At 38.9% G+C, this 16,325-nt stretch overlaps 1 protein-coding gene across 1 annotated transcript in view; it reads right to left on the bottom strand.

Moving 5' to 3' along the window:
* Window positions 1-16,325, bottom strand: part of IL18RAP (interleukin 18 receptor accessory protein) — a 39,825-nt gene that overhangs the window by 18,958 nt on the left and 4,542 nt on the right. The window contains 1 exon segment of the mRNA XM_008064782.2: window positions 3,647-3,794. Coding sequence (XP_008062973.1) covers window positions 3,647-3,794 — 148 coding nt within the window.

Raw genomic sequence — 16,325 nt, 5'->3', positions numbered from 1 at the left:
TATTCCACCCAACAACCACAGAATATACATTCTACTCATCACCACATGGAATGTACTCCAAGATCAATCACATCCTTGGCCATAATCAGCCACAAATTCCATAAGGTCAAAATATTGCCATGTACCTTTTCATGCCACAGTGGAATAAAAATAAAGATCAACACCATCAAAATTTCCCCAAAGACCACAAAAACATGGACACTAAACAGCACGATGCTGAACAACCACTGGGTCAATACTGAAGTCAAAGCAGAAATTAAAAGATTCCTGGAGACAAATCAAAATAAAGAAACATCTTACCCAAATCTCTGGGATGCCATGAAATCAGTTCTAAGTGGTGAATTTATATCTCTATGAGCACACATCAAAAAACTGAAAGATCACAAGTCAAAAGCCAAACAAATCACCTAAGGGAGCTGGAAAGAGAAGACTACCAAATCACCAAAATAAGAGTCTGAATACAGGACATAGAAGACAGAAATAGCATAGAGAACATCAACAAAACAAAAAGCTGGTTCTTTGAAAGAATTAACAAGATCGCTGGATCCCTAGTGAGAATGGCCAAGAAAAAGAGAGAAAAAGCCCAAATAAACACAATCAGAAATACAAAAGATCAAATCACAACTGACCACAAAGAAATACAAAAGATTATCGGAGATTACTATGTACACCTATATGAAGCAAACTTGATAACCTAAATGAAATGGAGAACTTTCTGACATCACACAACCTCCCCAGGTTGAAACAAGAAGACATTGAGACACTAAATAGACCAATAACAACCCAGGAAATTGACTCTGTCATACAAAAACTACCAAAAAAAAAAAAAAAGCCCTGGACCAGATAGCTTTCCAGTAGAATTCTGCAAAATGTTCAAGAAGGAGCTGATACCAATCCTATTGAAAGTATTCCAGGCAATTGAGAAAGATGGAATTCTCCTCAAATCACTTTACAAAGCTAATATCACACTGAAACCCAAACTGGGTTAAGATTCAACAAAAAAAGAGAGCTGCAGTCCAATATCGCTTATGAACATAGATGCAAAAATCCAAAAGGAAAAAGTAAAAACAAACAGCCCCATTAAAAAGTGGGCAATATACATGAATAGACACTTCTCAAAAAAAGATGTATAGGCAGCAAACAGACACATGAAAAAGTGCTCAGCTTCACTAATCATCAGAGAAACGCAAGTCAAAACCACACTGAGATTCCACCTAACCCCTGTATGAATGGCCATCAGTAATAAAACAAACAACACCAGATGCCGGTGTGGATGCAGAGAAAAAGGAATGCTTCTACACTTCTGGTGGGAATGCAAAGTAGTGCAACCTCTTTGGAAGACAGTGTGGCGATTTCTGAAAGAACTAGCAGTTGACCTTCCATATGATCCAGCAATTTCCCAATTGGAAATATAGCTGGAGGAACGCAAATCATTCTACAAAAAAAGATAACCTGCACATGAATATTTGTTGCAGCTCTATTCCCAATAGCAGAAATATGGGACCAACCAAGCTGCCCATTGGAGATGGACTGGATTAAGAAAATGTGACACATATACACAATGGAATATTATGCAGTCATAAAAAAAGACAAACAAATGGACTTTGCAGCAACTTGGATGGATTTCAAATCAATCATACTCAGTGATCTATCACAGAAACAAAAAAGTCAGAGTACCATATGTTTTCACTCATGAGCGAACCTTGAACAATTATAATGCTACAAAAGGGATTGGCAGTAGTGGGAAGCTGGCAGGGAATGGGGGTGGGATTGGCAGTTGAGGGAAACTGCTAGGGGAGAGAGGGGCACACCTCATCAACAAGGGTACCTACATAACCAACGTTTGCATGACTAACCCTGAATTGTACCCCATATCTTTATTTAAAAAAAGAAGAATCCACTTTCTCCTCAATAAACAGGGTGATCTGTCTCGAGTACAAACATCCCTACTTAAAACGCTCAGCTGCTCTCTGAGGTTCCTTATACAAAACTCCAAACGTATTAGAACAGTGTGATGTCAGTCTTGTTTCCAGACCCTCACCTTTAACTAGCCTTCCTCTTCTTTCTAGCGAGGACTGTGATCTCCTTCATCTCCTGGACATCAGCTGTACTGTACCCTCAGCCTAGACTTGCAGCTGTCCAACTTGGTTGAGCTAGTTTATCTTCATTCCTCAGTTCTCGCTTGGACTGGGCTCCCCCAGGTTTGGATCTGTTGGTCCTCACACATGCCAACTGTTCCTGTTCCCCCCACTACACTCCGTGGTGATTGCCTCCCTCTTATTTGCCTGTCTCCCCAGATGGCAAGCTCTCGGGGGCCAAGTAAAGTGTCTGGGTACTCATTCTCACATCCTTAGCTCCAAGCTTGACACACACTAGATGTTCAATACATATCTGTGTGGGAATGAATAAGTGCAAAATTGAATGACTCAACGAGGAAGACCGAAATGGTGACAGAACCTGATGGAAATAGCAATGACAGATATTGCAAGGTGTACCTTGAGTGAGAGAAAAACAGATCATGCCACTGAGAGTGCAAGGAGCTGAGTAAAATAGCAATTACACATCACTTGGAAGGGAAAAGTGGTATCAGTGGTGTATTCCCATTCTAATGTCTCTTTCAAGGAGAAATCTAATATAAAATAAAATTGAATACATATGAAATATAGTCTAAGATAAAAATAAAATGAATTTAAAGGAGTAGAGGATGCCAGGGCCAAAAAATAGGCAGGAGTGTTGAACTTGGCTTTAGTGTGCCTCACACAGTTTGACAGGCTCTGTTGTGTTTTGACTCCATAGATCACATTTAAATTACTTGCAAGATCTAGCAAGAATGACCCAAGGGAAAGGTTAGGGCAAAAATAGACAAAACACAAAAGAAGAAATCTAATGGGCCTACAAAAAGGACAAGACATTCAACCTCATTAGGGATCAGGGAAGTCTAAAATAGGAGAACAACAACAAAAAAAGAAACCATATTTGCCACCAATCAAAAGTCTGATGCCACCAAATATCACTTGGGGCTCATGGAAATCTATTCATTGCTGATGGGTGGGTAAGTTGGCAAAAACGATACCTTAGTACAATACCTCTGTGTTTATGACAAAAACACATGTCATAACACAAAGCAATATTCTACTTTCATCATGGATAATTTCATATGTAGAAAAAGTGCATAAATGAACGAATATAAACCAGAAGATATGATTACACTGGGACAGAAAGGGCATGGGAGGAGATGGAGGGATGGATCTCAAGCTGTATTTGCAATGCTTTGTTTCTTTAAAGAAAAGAAAACAAGATTGTAAGCAAGCAAGTGGAAAAATGTTAACATGGTTAATGATGGTGACACATGGATGTCACTTAATATTTTTATGAATGAAATGTCTAATACATTTTTAAGTTTATTCAGAAGCAAACCAGAGATCAACACATAGATGAGCCAAATTGTAGTAACCCGAACATGGTTCAAAACGAAAACCTTCCTTGGGGGACGGGAACTGGGTTCATGGGGAAATTGAAGCTTGCCCACATCCATGACTATCTTTGTTTTGTTCCCTAAAGAAAAAATAGCTAAGTCACAGGAAGACAATTTTAATCAGCCAAGTGGGGTTTAGATCTCAAATCTTGAGACAAAATTCTTACTTACCAGTGGTTATCACTTGAACAACAGATCTGACTGTCCATGAACTCGCATTATCCGACTGAGTGTAATCACATACATAAGTGCCCTGGTGCCAGATAAAAATGTCATCCACTAGAATTGACTGGCTTTTGTCAGGGAGAAGTTTTCCATCCTAACCCAAAAGATTAAAAATAAATAAATAAATAACTTTATTTAACCAGAGAATTTACATCATAAGAAAACTTTATAAATTATAACTACGGACAAACTTTACAAATTTGAACCAGGGAGGAGGAGAGAGTCAGGTTCAGATAAAGGCATCCAACCAGCTATGAAGTAATTGTGCTCAAAAATTATATTTGTAAGATTCATATGTGAAACAAGAGGTATTTTCTATTATTATTATATTATGTGTAGAGATGAAAAAGCCAAGCCTGATCAGCCCTCCAAAAGCTACTTAACATAGTGTTACCCATAGTGTTCCCAGAGTGTTCCCAGAGTGTGACTCAGGATCCTGAGAGTATTCTAGAAAATCTGGCACCTAAATAAATTTTTCAAAAGTGTGTGCATGTGCACACGTGTGCGTGCACGCGCGTGCGCACACACACACACACACACACACATACTATATATGTATTTTATTTTTGGAAATTGACATCGATTTTCCATGTATGAGGGTAATATATAAAGTGTCCTTTTTAAATTTTACTCTAATACAGGATAAATTTTTAGATTAAAGATATTAGTTAACTAAACAGGTGCACATAAATATTGCAAAGAATGACTGAAGACTGATCAATAATCATTTAACTCCCACTGGACCCAAAGTCAAATAAGAACTGAAATACAATTATCAACCTATCTCTTGTTGAGTTAGAATCTATCTGTGACTCTCTTTTGTCTTTAGAATAAACTATAAAATCCTTCATGGTTTGATCTTGCCAGTACTTCTTGGTCTCATTTCCTGCCACTGCCCCCTCTACCCACTTGCCGTTCCCTAAATAACCATGTTTTTCCTGATCCACACATTTGCACACTTCTTTTTCCACTTTTTCCCACTGGGTAGGCTATCACTCAATCTCTTGCTCCTACTCAAGAGGCAGCTCTTATGGTGCTAAATCTTTATGCATTTTCCCAGCAGAATTGGTCACTTCATGCTCCCAGAGCAATGAGCACAGATGATTATTACACGTGGTCATTTTGCAGTAATTATGTGTTCATGTATCTTTCTCTGTGGTTGTTGAGAGCAGTCTTTGTATATGCAGACATATAACTGGTCCTGGACACAGAAATACAAACAAACATGGGTTCCTCCTCTCAGCAAACTCTCAGTCTAATAATGTAGGCCTAGACTAGTAAGCCATTCCATAACACCACGCACAGAATGCACAGGGAACACTGGGACAGTCCTACCTCAGCTCACACAATGCAGGGATGCTCCCTGCAGTTTAACAGAATCCTTGAAGACTGTGTAGAACTCTGTCAATTGAAGGTAAGTGCCATTTTAGGAATGTCTGAAGCAAAGCACATACACGGGAAACACGGTCAAGGTGAATGCAAATGTGTTTGCTCTTTGTGTCTCCCATATACAGCAAGGGGGACAGTAGTAGAGCTCTTTGTGAAAGTTGGATGAATAAATGAATGCACGATTGAAAGAAAGATTTTCAAGCAGGAGAGTCACATGATCAGACATTTTAAGAAAAAGCGGCAGGTATGGAAGCGCTTGTAAGTTTAAGCAAAGACTATTATAATCAATCACATGTGTATCAATACCAATCACATAGGGGCTAGGATATAATAGGGACCCAGTAAAGATTTGTTGAATTGTTGTCACCGTATCCATAATCCGTAGCCTCCATGTATAATAATGTTTCTATGGCACATGTCCTTCCAACTTCCAACCGCGAGTGCCAGCATCATGTCTTTTACCAATGTAACGGAAAGGAAAGATACAAACAACAAAAATAATAACATTATAAGATTGTATTACCTATACAGATTACAAAAGTCTTTCTCCTGCATCATTGGATGTGATTGTCCAAAGGATTCACTGACTTGGCTTTTCTGAATTCCATTTCTTCCATTTTACAGATGAGACAACAGAGGTTCTGAAATTGGAGTGGGTTTTCTCTCTATGACAAAGCTATTAAGAGCACTGAGAATCAACCTAACAATTTCTGATTCTGAGTTTCATGTTCTGACTGAGGAATTTCTCTTCAACTTTCCCTGCTGACTGGTAGAAGCGGGGATTCCCCCACTCCACTTCTCTGCTGTGGTTCCCACGGTCCAAGAAGAAATTTTCAGTGGGTTGACAAGCAGTCCAAGGGGGTGCCTGACGGGCCAGAGAGGGGCAGCTACAGGTAGGAAGTAAAATAAGACCAAGTGTTGGGGCCATACAGAGTCAAGTATTTACTAGGTGATCGCAAGGATCAGGAACTTTGCCGATGGAAATTTCAGAGCATGGGAGGAAATTCAGAGACAAAACTTTAGAGAACACGTCAATAACATATTAAGATCAGAATTTAGAGGGGAAGTGTGCAGCAAACCCTTTGAGAAAGAAATGGAAGCTGGGTTCGGTGGCTCAGCCTGTAATCCCGCCCTTTGGGAGGCTGAGGTGAGTGGATTGCCTGAGCCCGCGGGTTCGAGACCTGCCTGGGCAACTTGGCGAGACCTCATCTCTACAATAAATCAAAAAATTAGCCGGGCGTGGTAGCACGCGCCTGTAGTTCCAGCTACTTGGAAGGCTGAGGGAAGGATCGCTGGAGCCCAGCAGGTCAAGGCTGTGGTGGCCGGGAGCGGCCACTGCACTCCAGTCTGGGCGACAGAGTGAGACTCCAACTCAAAAAAAAAAAAAGAAAAGAAAGAAATGGAGAGAGGATGCAGAGCTGTCACTAAGACCTTAATGGAGGCACTGGAGAGGAAGGAAAATAACAAAGTGAGCCTGATATTTTAAAAATAAAAATGTAAGTATGGCTTAGTATCAAGAAGACTTTATGAGATGGAAGCCAAAGGAAACATCCAAGAAAAAAATTAGGGAGCAGCAATGTATGCCAAGGATGATGGGAAACCCATTCCAATACTACGATCACAAATGATCCTATGAAAGAGAAAGACTGATGTAACTAACCACACAGGAAACTCTTTGTTTGGCTCATATGTGAAACCATCATTAACAAAATATGGAAGGAAGAACATCCATCAGCATGAATCTGTATGAAAAGTGTCAGCAAGTCAGTCCAAGAAAGGACTGAGACATGCACCAAAAGCTAGAGACACCAAAAGGGACTTATAAAGACATGTGAAAAGCAGGGAGAAGAATGAATTTATTCTTACTACTAGGGACAGTTATAATATACTACTACAATATCATCAAGCTCTGTACCACAGTCAGTACAGCTACTCCAGGGAACATCATGTGTATTGCATTATTCTATGAGATGGTGCTTCTCAACTCACTGTAGCTCCTTGGCCACGCTTCCACTACCTAGCCTGGGAGGACTCCCAGGATCAATATTTCTTGCCTTGTATGCCTTAATGGATTTCGAATTTTCACTTCAATTTTAAAGTTTCCTGCCATGGATTCGTGTCCAAATCTGTATGCAACACCTCTCCCCCACCCCCAAAATAAACGTACTTCTGCTTTCTCTAACTTAGCAGATTTTGCGCATGTATGTGGAGCCAGAAAAACTCAAATTATAGTCAACAACTTTACACACCTTCCGCCAAAACTCTTAAGGTTTTATTTCATGAAAATATCATTGTCATCTGCCACCTTCTTTCTCTTCTTACCGCTAGTTCCTTGGATTAGGACTCACATTTGTAAGCACGTCAACAGGATTCTAATGACCATATCACATATGATCAACTCACGACTTTTATTTCCAGTCTACCCCTAAGTATACCTCTCAAGAATTCTCAGTTTTCATCATGCTGAGCTGATCACCATTCACCAAACATATCCTTTGTTTTTCGGTTTCTGTTTCCTAGGTTGCTCTTTCTACGTTTAGTTGCACTGTCTCTCGCCCCAATTATCAACCAACAACATTCTCCTTACACATACATTTTGTACAAGTATTTACCTTTTCATGGGAAAAAGCTACTTTGTAGAAATTATTGATCCATCCCTAGTGAGAATCTTGAATGAACTAGTTAATAGATGATTTATGAACCCTTAGAAAAGAAAGTGATGGTTAATACCACCCAACTTGCATTTGCTAGCAACAAGCAAAGTCATCACATGTTCCCCTATGCTTGAATGGTTAGACCAGGGGCTCAGAGGAATATGGCAGATTCGGTGTATCTTCACTATAGTGAAAAGACTTTCATGATCTCTCTGTTAAATGAAAGACACATGTGAGCTGAATGATAGGACACTTAGGTGCCTTTTTAGTTAATTGAGCAGCAATAACCCCAAGTTGTGAAATAATGGAGCTCGTGTAACTAGAAGGATCACTCTGGAGTCAACAGCTGAGCACTCTGTCCTCAGTACTAGTCTATTCACTAGTTTTACTAGTGGCCTGAGTGAGACCATCTTGTGCATGCTTTTTCATCTAAATGGCTCACAAATCTAGGTGTGATGGCAAATATGCCAGAATTCAAAATCAGGATTCTAACCTCTTAACACGTAAAATGATGAGCTAAAACCAACACATTAAAATTTAACAGAAATAATGTAACATCATGACCATGGCTTCCAAATTCTACACTAAGCCAAAAATAGAACTGGCTTGATTGCAGCTCTTGTGAAAAAGACCTGCCTGCCAACTCAAAAATAAAACAACATGATGGAACTGTCCCAAAGCTAAAACAACTGTGGGTTGCATCAATATTCAATTCACAACAAAGGAGGAAACGTTTTCTCTGTTCTCAGTATTGGTTAGACAGCATGTAGATTATTGTATTGAACAGGTGTTAGAAAGCTATCCAGTTCATGAGCGTTGGGAAGTGTTAACCGTGAGAGCAATAGAATGGGCCAGTGCATCAACATTGGAAACAGTTTTTTAAAATTATGATCTAAATTATCTTTAGTTCCTCTTTATTTAGAAACATGTTAATTTGGGGGTCTAGCCAGTCTTGCTATGTTCACAGGATGCCAATAGGTGTCAGTTACAAAACCTAGGCCGAAAGGATTGAGGAGGAGAAGCAGCGGGTCTAGGTGCAAAACTTCCATTGAATACAGGGTTCAGAAACAGCCCAGCACCAGTGCCAGCCCTGTGGCAAGCAAATGTGGCATGAGCGGGATTGTCTTAAACCAACAGTGAAAATGTTACTCAGAGCGCAAGTCTTACTCACAGAAGGTCACACCAGTGCCATCAAGACCCATATCTCAAGGCCCTTTGCTGTTACAAAAGAGAATCCCCTACTGCCCTCCACTATAATTTTGCCATTTTGACTTGTGTCAAAGACTTGCTTAGCTGAAGATCATAAAAATACTGATATATTACATGAAATTATCATTTATTTAAGATGAACTTTATTTAACTCAAGGCTATTTTTTCATTATTTTTATAGAATAAAATAAATTCTATGAGAAAGAAATGCATGTTTCTATATTTCTAAGTTAGGAAAGAGTTCTTAGAATAACAAATCAACATTTTAATTCGGACTTTTCAGTCAGAATATCTTAATGAAGAATTTCGAAGCATGATGATCCAGCCATTTCCCAGTGCTCTTTTTGAGCCTTTCTCAGGCACAGAGGCCAGGAAGCAAGTGCAGGTCAGCAGTTGGCTGCAGAGCCAACAGCTGGCACCCCCTAGCCCCAGAAGGTGAGTGGTAACCTAACTAACCCTCAGCGCTCTGCTTAAGGCTATCCTAGGCCCAGAGACAAGACTAAGTCTACACATACCTGTGGAGCGTGGCCTCTGCTCCTGCCCGGCCTGAATTACTGCAGCAACCCTAAAGAACCCCCTTTGTTTTGAAACCCAGCACCTTACCCTCCTTAACTACAGATTCTAAATAACGGTATTGCCAAGCCAGGGAAGACAACCTGCAACCTTACAGGTAACCAGAGGGCAGCCAGCTGCTTCACCTGACCAGAGTTCAGCTGTTGTCTCATCAGACCAGCAGCTCCATTTGACCTTAAACCACAGGCAGCAGCCAAGCCCATGTAGAAAACTGGACACCAAGGTCTGTTTATCTAAGGTCCCCACTTGTTGACCTATCTAAAATCCTAAACTAGACTAAATAGTGAAGGTCTATCACCACCCAAAAACACTTTTAAATACCAGAAGAGGTGGTCATTTCCTCAAATGTATTGGCACTAATGTAAGAACACAGTGATTATAAAAATAAAAATAAAAAATCAAGGAAATATGACATCACCAATGAAACTGATAAAACTATAATAACAGAAGCTGAAGACATACAAATCTATAAAATGACCAACAAAAAAATTCAGAATAATTCTCTTAAATAAGTCCAGAGAACTACAAGAAAATATGGATAGAAAATCAAATTTAGTGGCTCATGCTTGCAATTCCAGCACTTTGGGAGGCTGAAGTGGGAGAATTTCTTGAGCCCAGGATTTCAAGATAGGCCTAGGCAACATAGCAAGATCCCATCTCCACAAAAAATTAGTCAGGCTTTGTGGCATGTGCTTGTAGTCCAAAACATCAGGATGCTGGGGCAGAAGGATTACCTGATCTTAGGAGGTCAAGGATATAGTAAACCGTGATAATGGTGCTGCACTGCAGTCAAGATGAAAGAATGAGATCCCAACTCAAAGAAAAAGAGAGAAAGGAAAATGAATTTTAAAAGCAAATGGGGAAAGAAATGAGAAGTTTGAAAAGAAAATAGAAACTATTTAAAAAGCAAACAGAAATCCCCAAGATAAAGAATACAACAACTGAACTGAAAACTCAGTATAAAGCTTCAAAAGAAGATTTGATAAAACAGAAGAATCAGTGATCTCAAAGACAGAAAATCTGAAATTATGTAGTCAGAGAAGTAAAAAGAAAAAAAGAATTTAAAAAATAAAAAGTTTTGACTGGGTGTGGTGGCTCATACCTATAATCCCAGCAGTTTGGGAGGCCGAGGTGAAAGGATTGCTTGAGCCCAAGGGTTTGAGACCAGCTTGAGAAACTTGCGGAGACCTCATCTCTACAATAAAATAAAATAAAATAAAATAAAGTAAAATAAAATAATTAACCAGGGGAGGTGGTGTGTGCCTATAGTTCCAGCTGCTTGGAAGGCTGAAGGCCGAGTCAGAAGGCTGAAGGCTGAGGTAGAAGAATAGCCTGAGCCCAACAGGTCGAGTTGATCTTTGGTCAAGGATGTAGTGACTGTGAGTGCGCACCTGCACTCCAACCTGGGCAACAGAGTAAGACTTTCACTCAAAATAAATTAAAAAATAAATAAATAAACAACCAAATAAATAAATAAATGATAAAAAGTTTTATAAATAGTATAGGTCACCACCAAGATAACTAAGATTCACATAATTAAATACCTTAGAAGAAAAGAGAGAAAAAAGCCCAGAAAACACATTTAAGGAAATATTGGCTGAAATTTTCCCAAATGTGGAAAAGACAGCATTCAGATACAGGAAGCTTGGAAGTCTTCAATTAAAGGCAACCCGAAAAGGACTTTGCCAAGTCACATCATAATCAAATTATCAAAAATAAAAGACTAAGAAAAAATATTGAAAGCAACAAGAGGAGAGAAACTGTTAGGGTACTGGACAGGGTAAAGGTAGAGAGGCGCAGCACCACCAGGGCTGGTAAGCCGGAGATGTGTGCTGGCAACCCAGAGATCCGAGTAAATTGCAAAGAATTGCAACACACAAAAAGGTTAAGAAAGAAAAGTTTATTTAAAAGTAGATCAGTGAGAAAAAGAGAAGGAAGATAGAAGATTTACCTCCCCAAGGTGGGGGAGGGGGACCAAAGCCAGGAAGCATGGCGACAGCCATGGCTCAAAAAGCACATGGCCACACCAGACTCCAGCAAGGCAATGGCCGCCGATTGCTTGTGGTTGAGTCCTTTGAACCATTCCCTTTGATGAGGGAAGATCATCAAGGTGATTGGGTGGTGGTCTGCTTCCGTGTCATCACAAAGGGACAGGCAAGCACAGGTGCTGATGATGTCAGGTGATGGACAGCAGGCAGATGGGTGGGTTAGTCACATGATTGCTGCCATGGTGGGGTTTATTTGTGTCAAGTAGGTCACAAAGGGTTGATTAGGTCAACCCAGGGGTGGGGGTTTCCTGCAAGAGACTTGTCAGACATTTGTAATTCACAACCTCAGACATTTGCAACTCACAAATTCCTTGACCCAAGGTGGTTGTATTATTACTTTTATGACTTTGGCCAGCCAAAAGTTGATCTTGGATCTTCGGCTTTGACAAGGAACCTAAAAGTTTACTAGAGATTATTATGCTAAACCATGAATGATTAGGCTGTCCTGGTTTTGCATCTGAAGGAGATTTCCCAGGGGGATGGGATAGGCTGTTGCTTGTTCTATAGTAGAATGTCTGAATGCTTGCTAATTGTTACACTGAGGCAAAAAGACTAAAGAATAAGCTAAGTTTCTTCTAGGTATCTATAGGTACCTTTTGGAACATATCACATTCAAGGAAGTCCCAATATAGCTATCAATGGACTTCTCAGTTGAAACCCTACAAGCCAGGAAAGGGTGGGATAATATATTCAAAAGGCTGAAGGAAGAAAAAATAAAAACCTGTCAATTAATAATACTTTATCTGGCAAAGCTATCCTTTAGAAATGAGGGTGAAATAAAAACATTCCCAAATAAAAACTGAGAGTTTCATCACCACTAGGTCTACTTTCATGAGTTGATAAAGGAAATTCCTTAAACTGAAATTAAAGACTACTAATTTATAACAAATATATAAAAGTAAAAAACTCAGTGGTATTTTTACAGGTCAAGGCTCCAAAAACAAGGATCTCTTATATTTCTCATGTTTGATCTAAAGTTGTTTATCTAAATGTACCAAGGTAACTTCTTTTGATTGTTGTAACATTCCATTCCCCCCTTAAGGAACTTAGCCTTGGGGAGGGTAAAGGATGATTAGGAGATCTTGAGTCATACCCTTGTTAATTTAGCCTTGGGCATGGGTGAGCAGCTATGGAATGAAAAGTTTTGAGTAAGTTTTTGGTAATGATGCCACCTATCTCCCTGTAACCTGGTGGCAGAATAAACTCCCCTTTCTCCCAGTTTCTGCCTCTCATCTCTGATTGACTGTGAGGAAGCAGTCAGAATGGTTTATCTGGGAACAGTACACGTTATATTCAGAATTCTTGACAACTTGGCGAGACCTCATCTCTACAATAAATCAAAAAAATTAGCCAGGCATGGTAGCGTCCGCCTGTAGTTCCAGCTACTTGGAAGGCTGAGGTGGAAGGATTGCCGGAGCCCAGCAGGTTGAGGCTGCAGACACTGCACTCCAGTCTGGATGACAGAGTGAGACTCCAACTCAAAAAAAGAATTCTCGAATACTGTGAGGATGGTAGGTAAAATAATTTTATCACTAATATGAGGGCTGCATGACAAAACTAATAAAATTGTTAAGGGATATAAACTATAAAAATGCAAATTTTGAATTCAAAATTATAAAAAGCAGTGAGGAGGGAATGAAAGTCTAGTTTTTATATGCAATTAAAGTTAAGTTGTTAGCTTAAAATAGCCTGTTATAAAAATTAGGGATTATAAGTAAGAATTATGTTAACCACAAAACAAAAACCTGTAATATTTGCACAAAATATAAAAAGGATTCAAAGCATAATAACAGAGAAAACCTTCAAAAGGCAAAGAATGACAGCAACAGAGAAAACAAGAAACCTGCACACACCCAGAAAAAAATTACAAAACTGCAGTAACAAATTCTTACCTATCAGTAATTATCTTGAATGTAAATGGATTTAAATTATGCTGAAAGAATAGAAAGATTGAAAGAATTTTAATTCAGTCATATACTATCTACAGGAGACTCACTTTACTAGTAAGGATATATTCAGACTGAAAGTCAAAGGATGGAAAAAGATATTCCACACACAATGAAAACCAAAAGAGAGCAAAAGTAGTTCTACTTATATCAGACAAAATAGACTTTATGTTAAAAACTATAAAAAGAGACAAAGAAGATTATTAAATAATGATAGAATGAATCCACTAAGAGGATATAACAACTCTAAATATATATGCACCCAACATCAAAGTATCTAAATAATGAGACAATTATTAAATACAAGGAGATATAGATGGCAATGCAATAATGATAAGGAACTCAATATCTCAACTTCAACAGTAGACAGCTCATCTAGACAGAAAATAAATTTTTAAAATTACACGAACAACACTTGATACCTAATTGATCTAGCAGGATTATACAGAACATTCTATCCAGCAGCAACAGAATACACAAACTTCTCAAGCACACACAGAACATTTTCCAGGACACATAATATATTAGAGCACAAAATATGTCTTAATAAATGTAAGAGAATTGAAAGCATATCAAGTATCTTTTCTGGGTCACAATGGCATGAAACTAGAAATGAGAAATAGGAAATATCTCAGAATATGTGGAAATTAAACAACATGATCCTAAACAACTGATAGGGTACAGAACAAATTATTTAAAATGCTTAAAATTTTTGAGACAAACAAAATGAAAATACAACATATCAAAAACTTTTGGGATTCAGCAAAAGCAGTCCTAAAATGAACATTTATAGCAATGAATACCCATATCAAAAGAGAAGAAGGATTTCAAATAAATCATCTCACTCACATTACACACCAAGAAGCAAGAAAAACAAAACAAAACAAAACAAAAACTAAGCCCAAAGTTAGCAGAAGGAAGAAAATAACAAAGATAAGATTGGAAATAAATAAAATAGAGATTAGGAAAACTTTTAAAAATGCACAAAATAAAAGTTGATTTTTTTTTTTAAAGGTAAACAAAACCAACACACCTTTAGTTAGACTAGTAAAAAAAAAAGAAGACTCAAGTAAAATCAGAAATGAAAGAGGTTTCTCTCACTTCATCATTACAACTGATACCACAGAAATAGAAAGGATCATAAGAAACCCACTATGAATGATTATACTCCAAAAAAATGAACAACTTTAAATGGGTAAATTTCTAGACACACACAAACTACCTAGATTGAATCATAAAGAAATAGAAAGTATAAACAAACCCATAATGAGTAAGAAGACTGAATCAGTACACACATTTCTTATCTAAGAAAATACCAAGACAGGACAGCTTCACGGGTGCATTCTACAAAAACATTTTTTAAAGAATTTCATTTTTTTTTAACTTTTTCAGAAAATCAAAGAGGAGGCGGGCTGTTAAGCTATAGATGATGGTTTTCATCCGTGGTTACTTATTCACAGTTTCCACAGCCCTTGTTGTTTGTGGTCTTTTGTTACAATGTTGGGTGTGTCAGGCCTCAAGGTCAGGCCTCAGAAACACAATCTCCTACCCTCCTTTCACCTGCCCCAAGACGGGACTCTGATCTCTGACCAAGCCCCTCCCTTTCTGATTGTGGATTGTAAGGTCTTTCCCAGAAACAGTCCTGCCCTAAATGGGGAAGATATACTGACATCATGAAGCGTTCCTAAAATCTCATGAGAACAGGGTTCAGAGAGCCTCCAGAGAGCTGAACGCGTGAAGGTGAAGGAAAGGTGAAGAAGAATTCATCCATATGCTGGGAGAGTGGTGCACCCCAGCTCCCTGGAGAAAAGCTCCTGCACTTGAGACTTTCAGACCTCACCCTGTGTATCTCTTCATCTGGCTGTTCATTCGTAGCCTTCAAAATATTCTTCATCATAAACTGGCAAATGTGTGTGTTTCCCTGAGTTTTGTGAGCTGTTCTAGCAAATAAAAGGGTGTGGGAACCCGAAATTAAAGCCAGTTGGGTAGAGGTTCCAGAGACCCAGATTTGTGACTGTTGCCTGGGGAAAGGAGAAGTCTTGGGAAGGAACCTAGTCCTCAACCTGTGGGATCTGACACTACCTCCAGGTATATAGCATTGAAATTGAGTTGAAGAACACCCAGCTGGTGTCCACTGGCTGGTGGTGGGGAGAAATTTCCATATTTGGTCATAAAAGTCTTCTATATTGTCGAATGCTGCACGGTGAGAGAAGGGAATTTCGGAGCCATTTTCCTAAAGGAGCAGGGAATACCTCCCAACTCATTTTATGAGGCCAGTCTAACTCTGATGCTAAAACCAGAGAAGGACCTTAAAGACCAATGTCCCTGAAGAATACAAATGGAAAAATCCACAACTCTGTATTAGCAAACCAAATCCAACAACACATTAAAAAATTATTCACCAAGCTCAAATAAGATTCATTCCTGGGATGCACAAATGGTTCAACACACACAAATAAATAAACATGAAAATGAAAGGGAAAAACCATATGATTTTCTCAGTATATGCAGAAAAAGCTTTTGACAAAATTCAATACCTGTCATGATAAAAATTCTCAACTGATTAAACATGAAAGAAATATACCTCAACACAATAAAAGCAATAGATGAAAAACCTGTAGTTAATGTCAACATACTTTGAAAAGTTGAAAGCTTTTCCTTTAAGATCAGGAACAAAAGGATGATGCTGACTCTTCACTTCTTTTCTTTCTTTTTTTTTTTTTTTTGAGTTGGAGTCTCCCTCTGTCGCCCAGACTGGAGCGCAGTGGCCGCTCCCAGCCACTGCAGCCTCGACCTGCTGGGCTCC

Source organism: Carlito syrichta, unplaced genomic scaffold, assembly GCF_000164805.1.
Source record: "Carlito syrichta isolate Samal-C Ts95f unplaced genomic scaffold, Tarsius_syrichta-2.0.1 Scaffold308018, whole genome shotgun sequence".
Taxonomy (NCBI): domain Eukaryota; kingdom Metazoa; phylum Chordata; class Mammalia; order Primates; family Tarsiidae; genus Carlito; species Carlito syrichta.
Note: the sequence above shows the minus strand (reverse complement) of the source record. Positions and strands in the feature narration are given on the sequence as shown.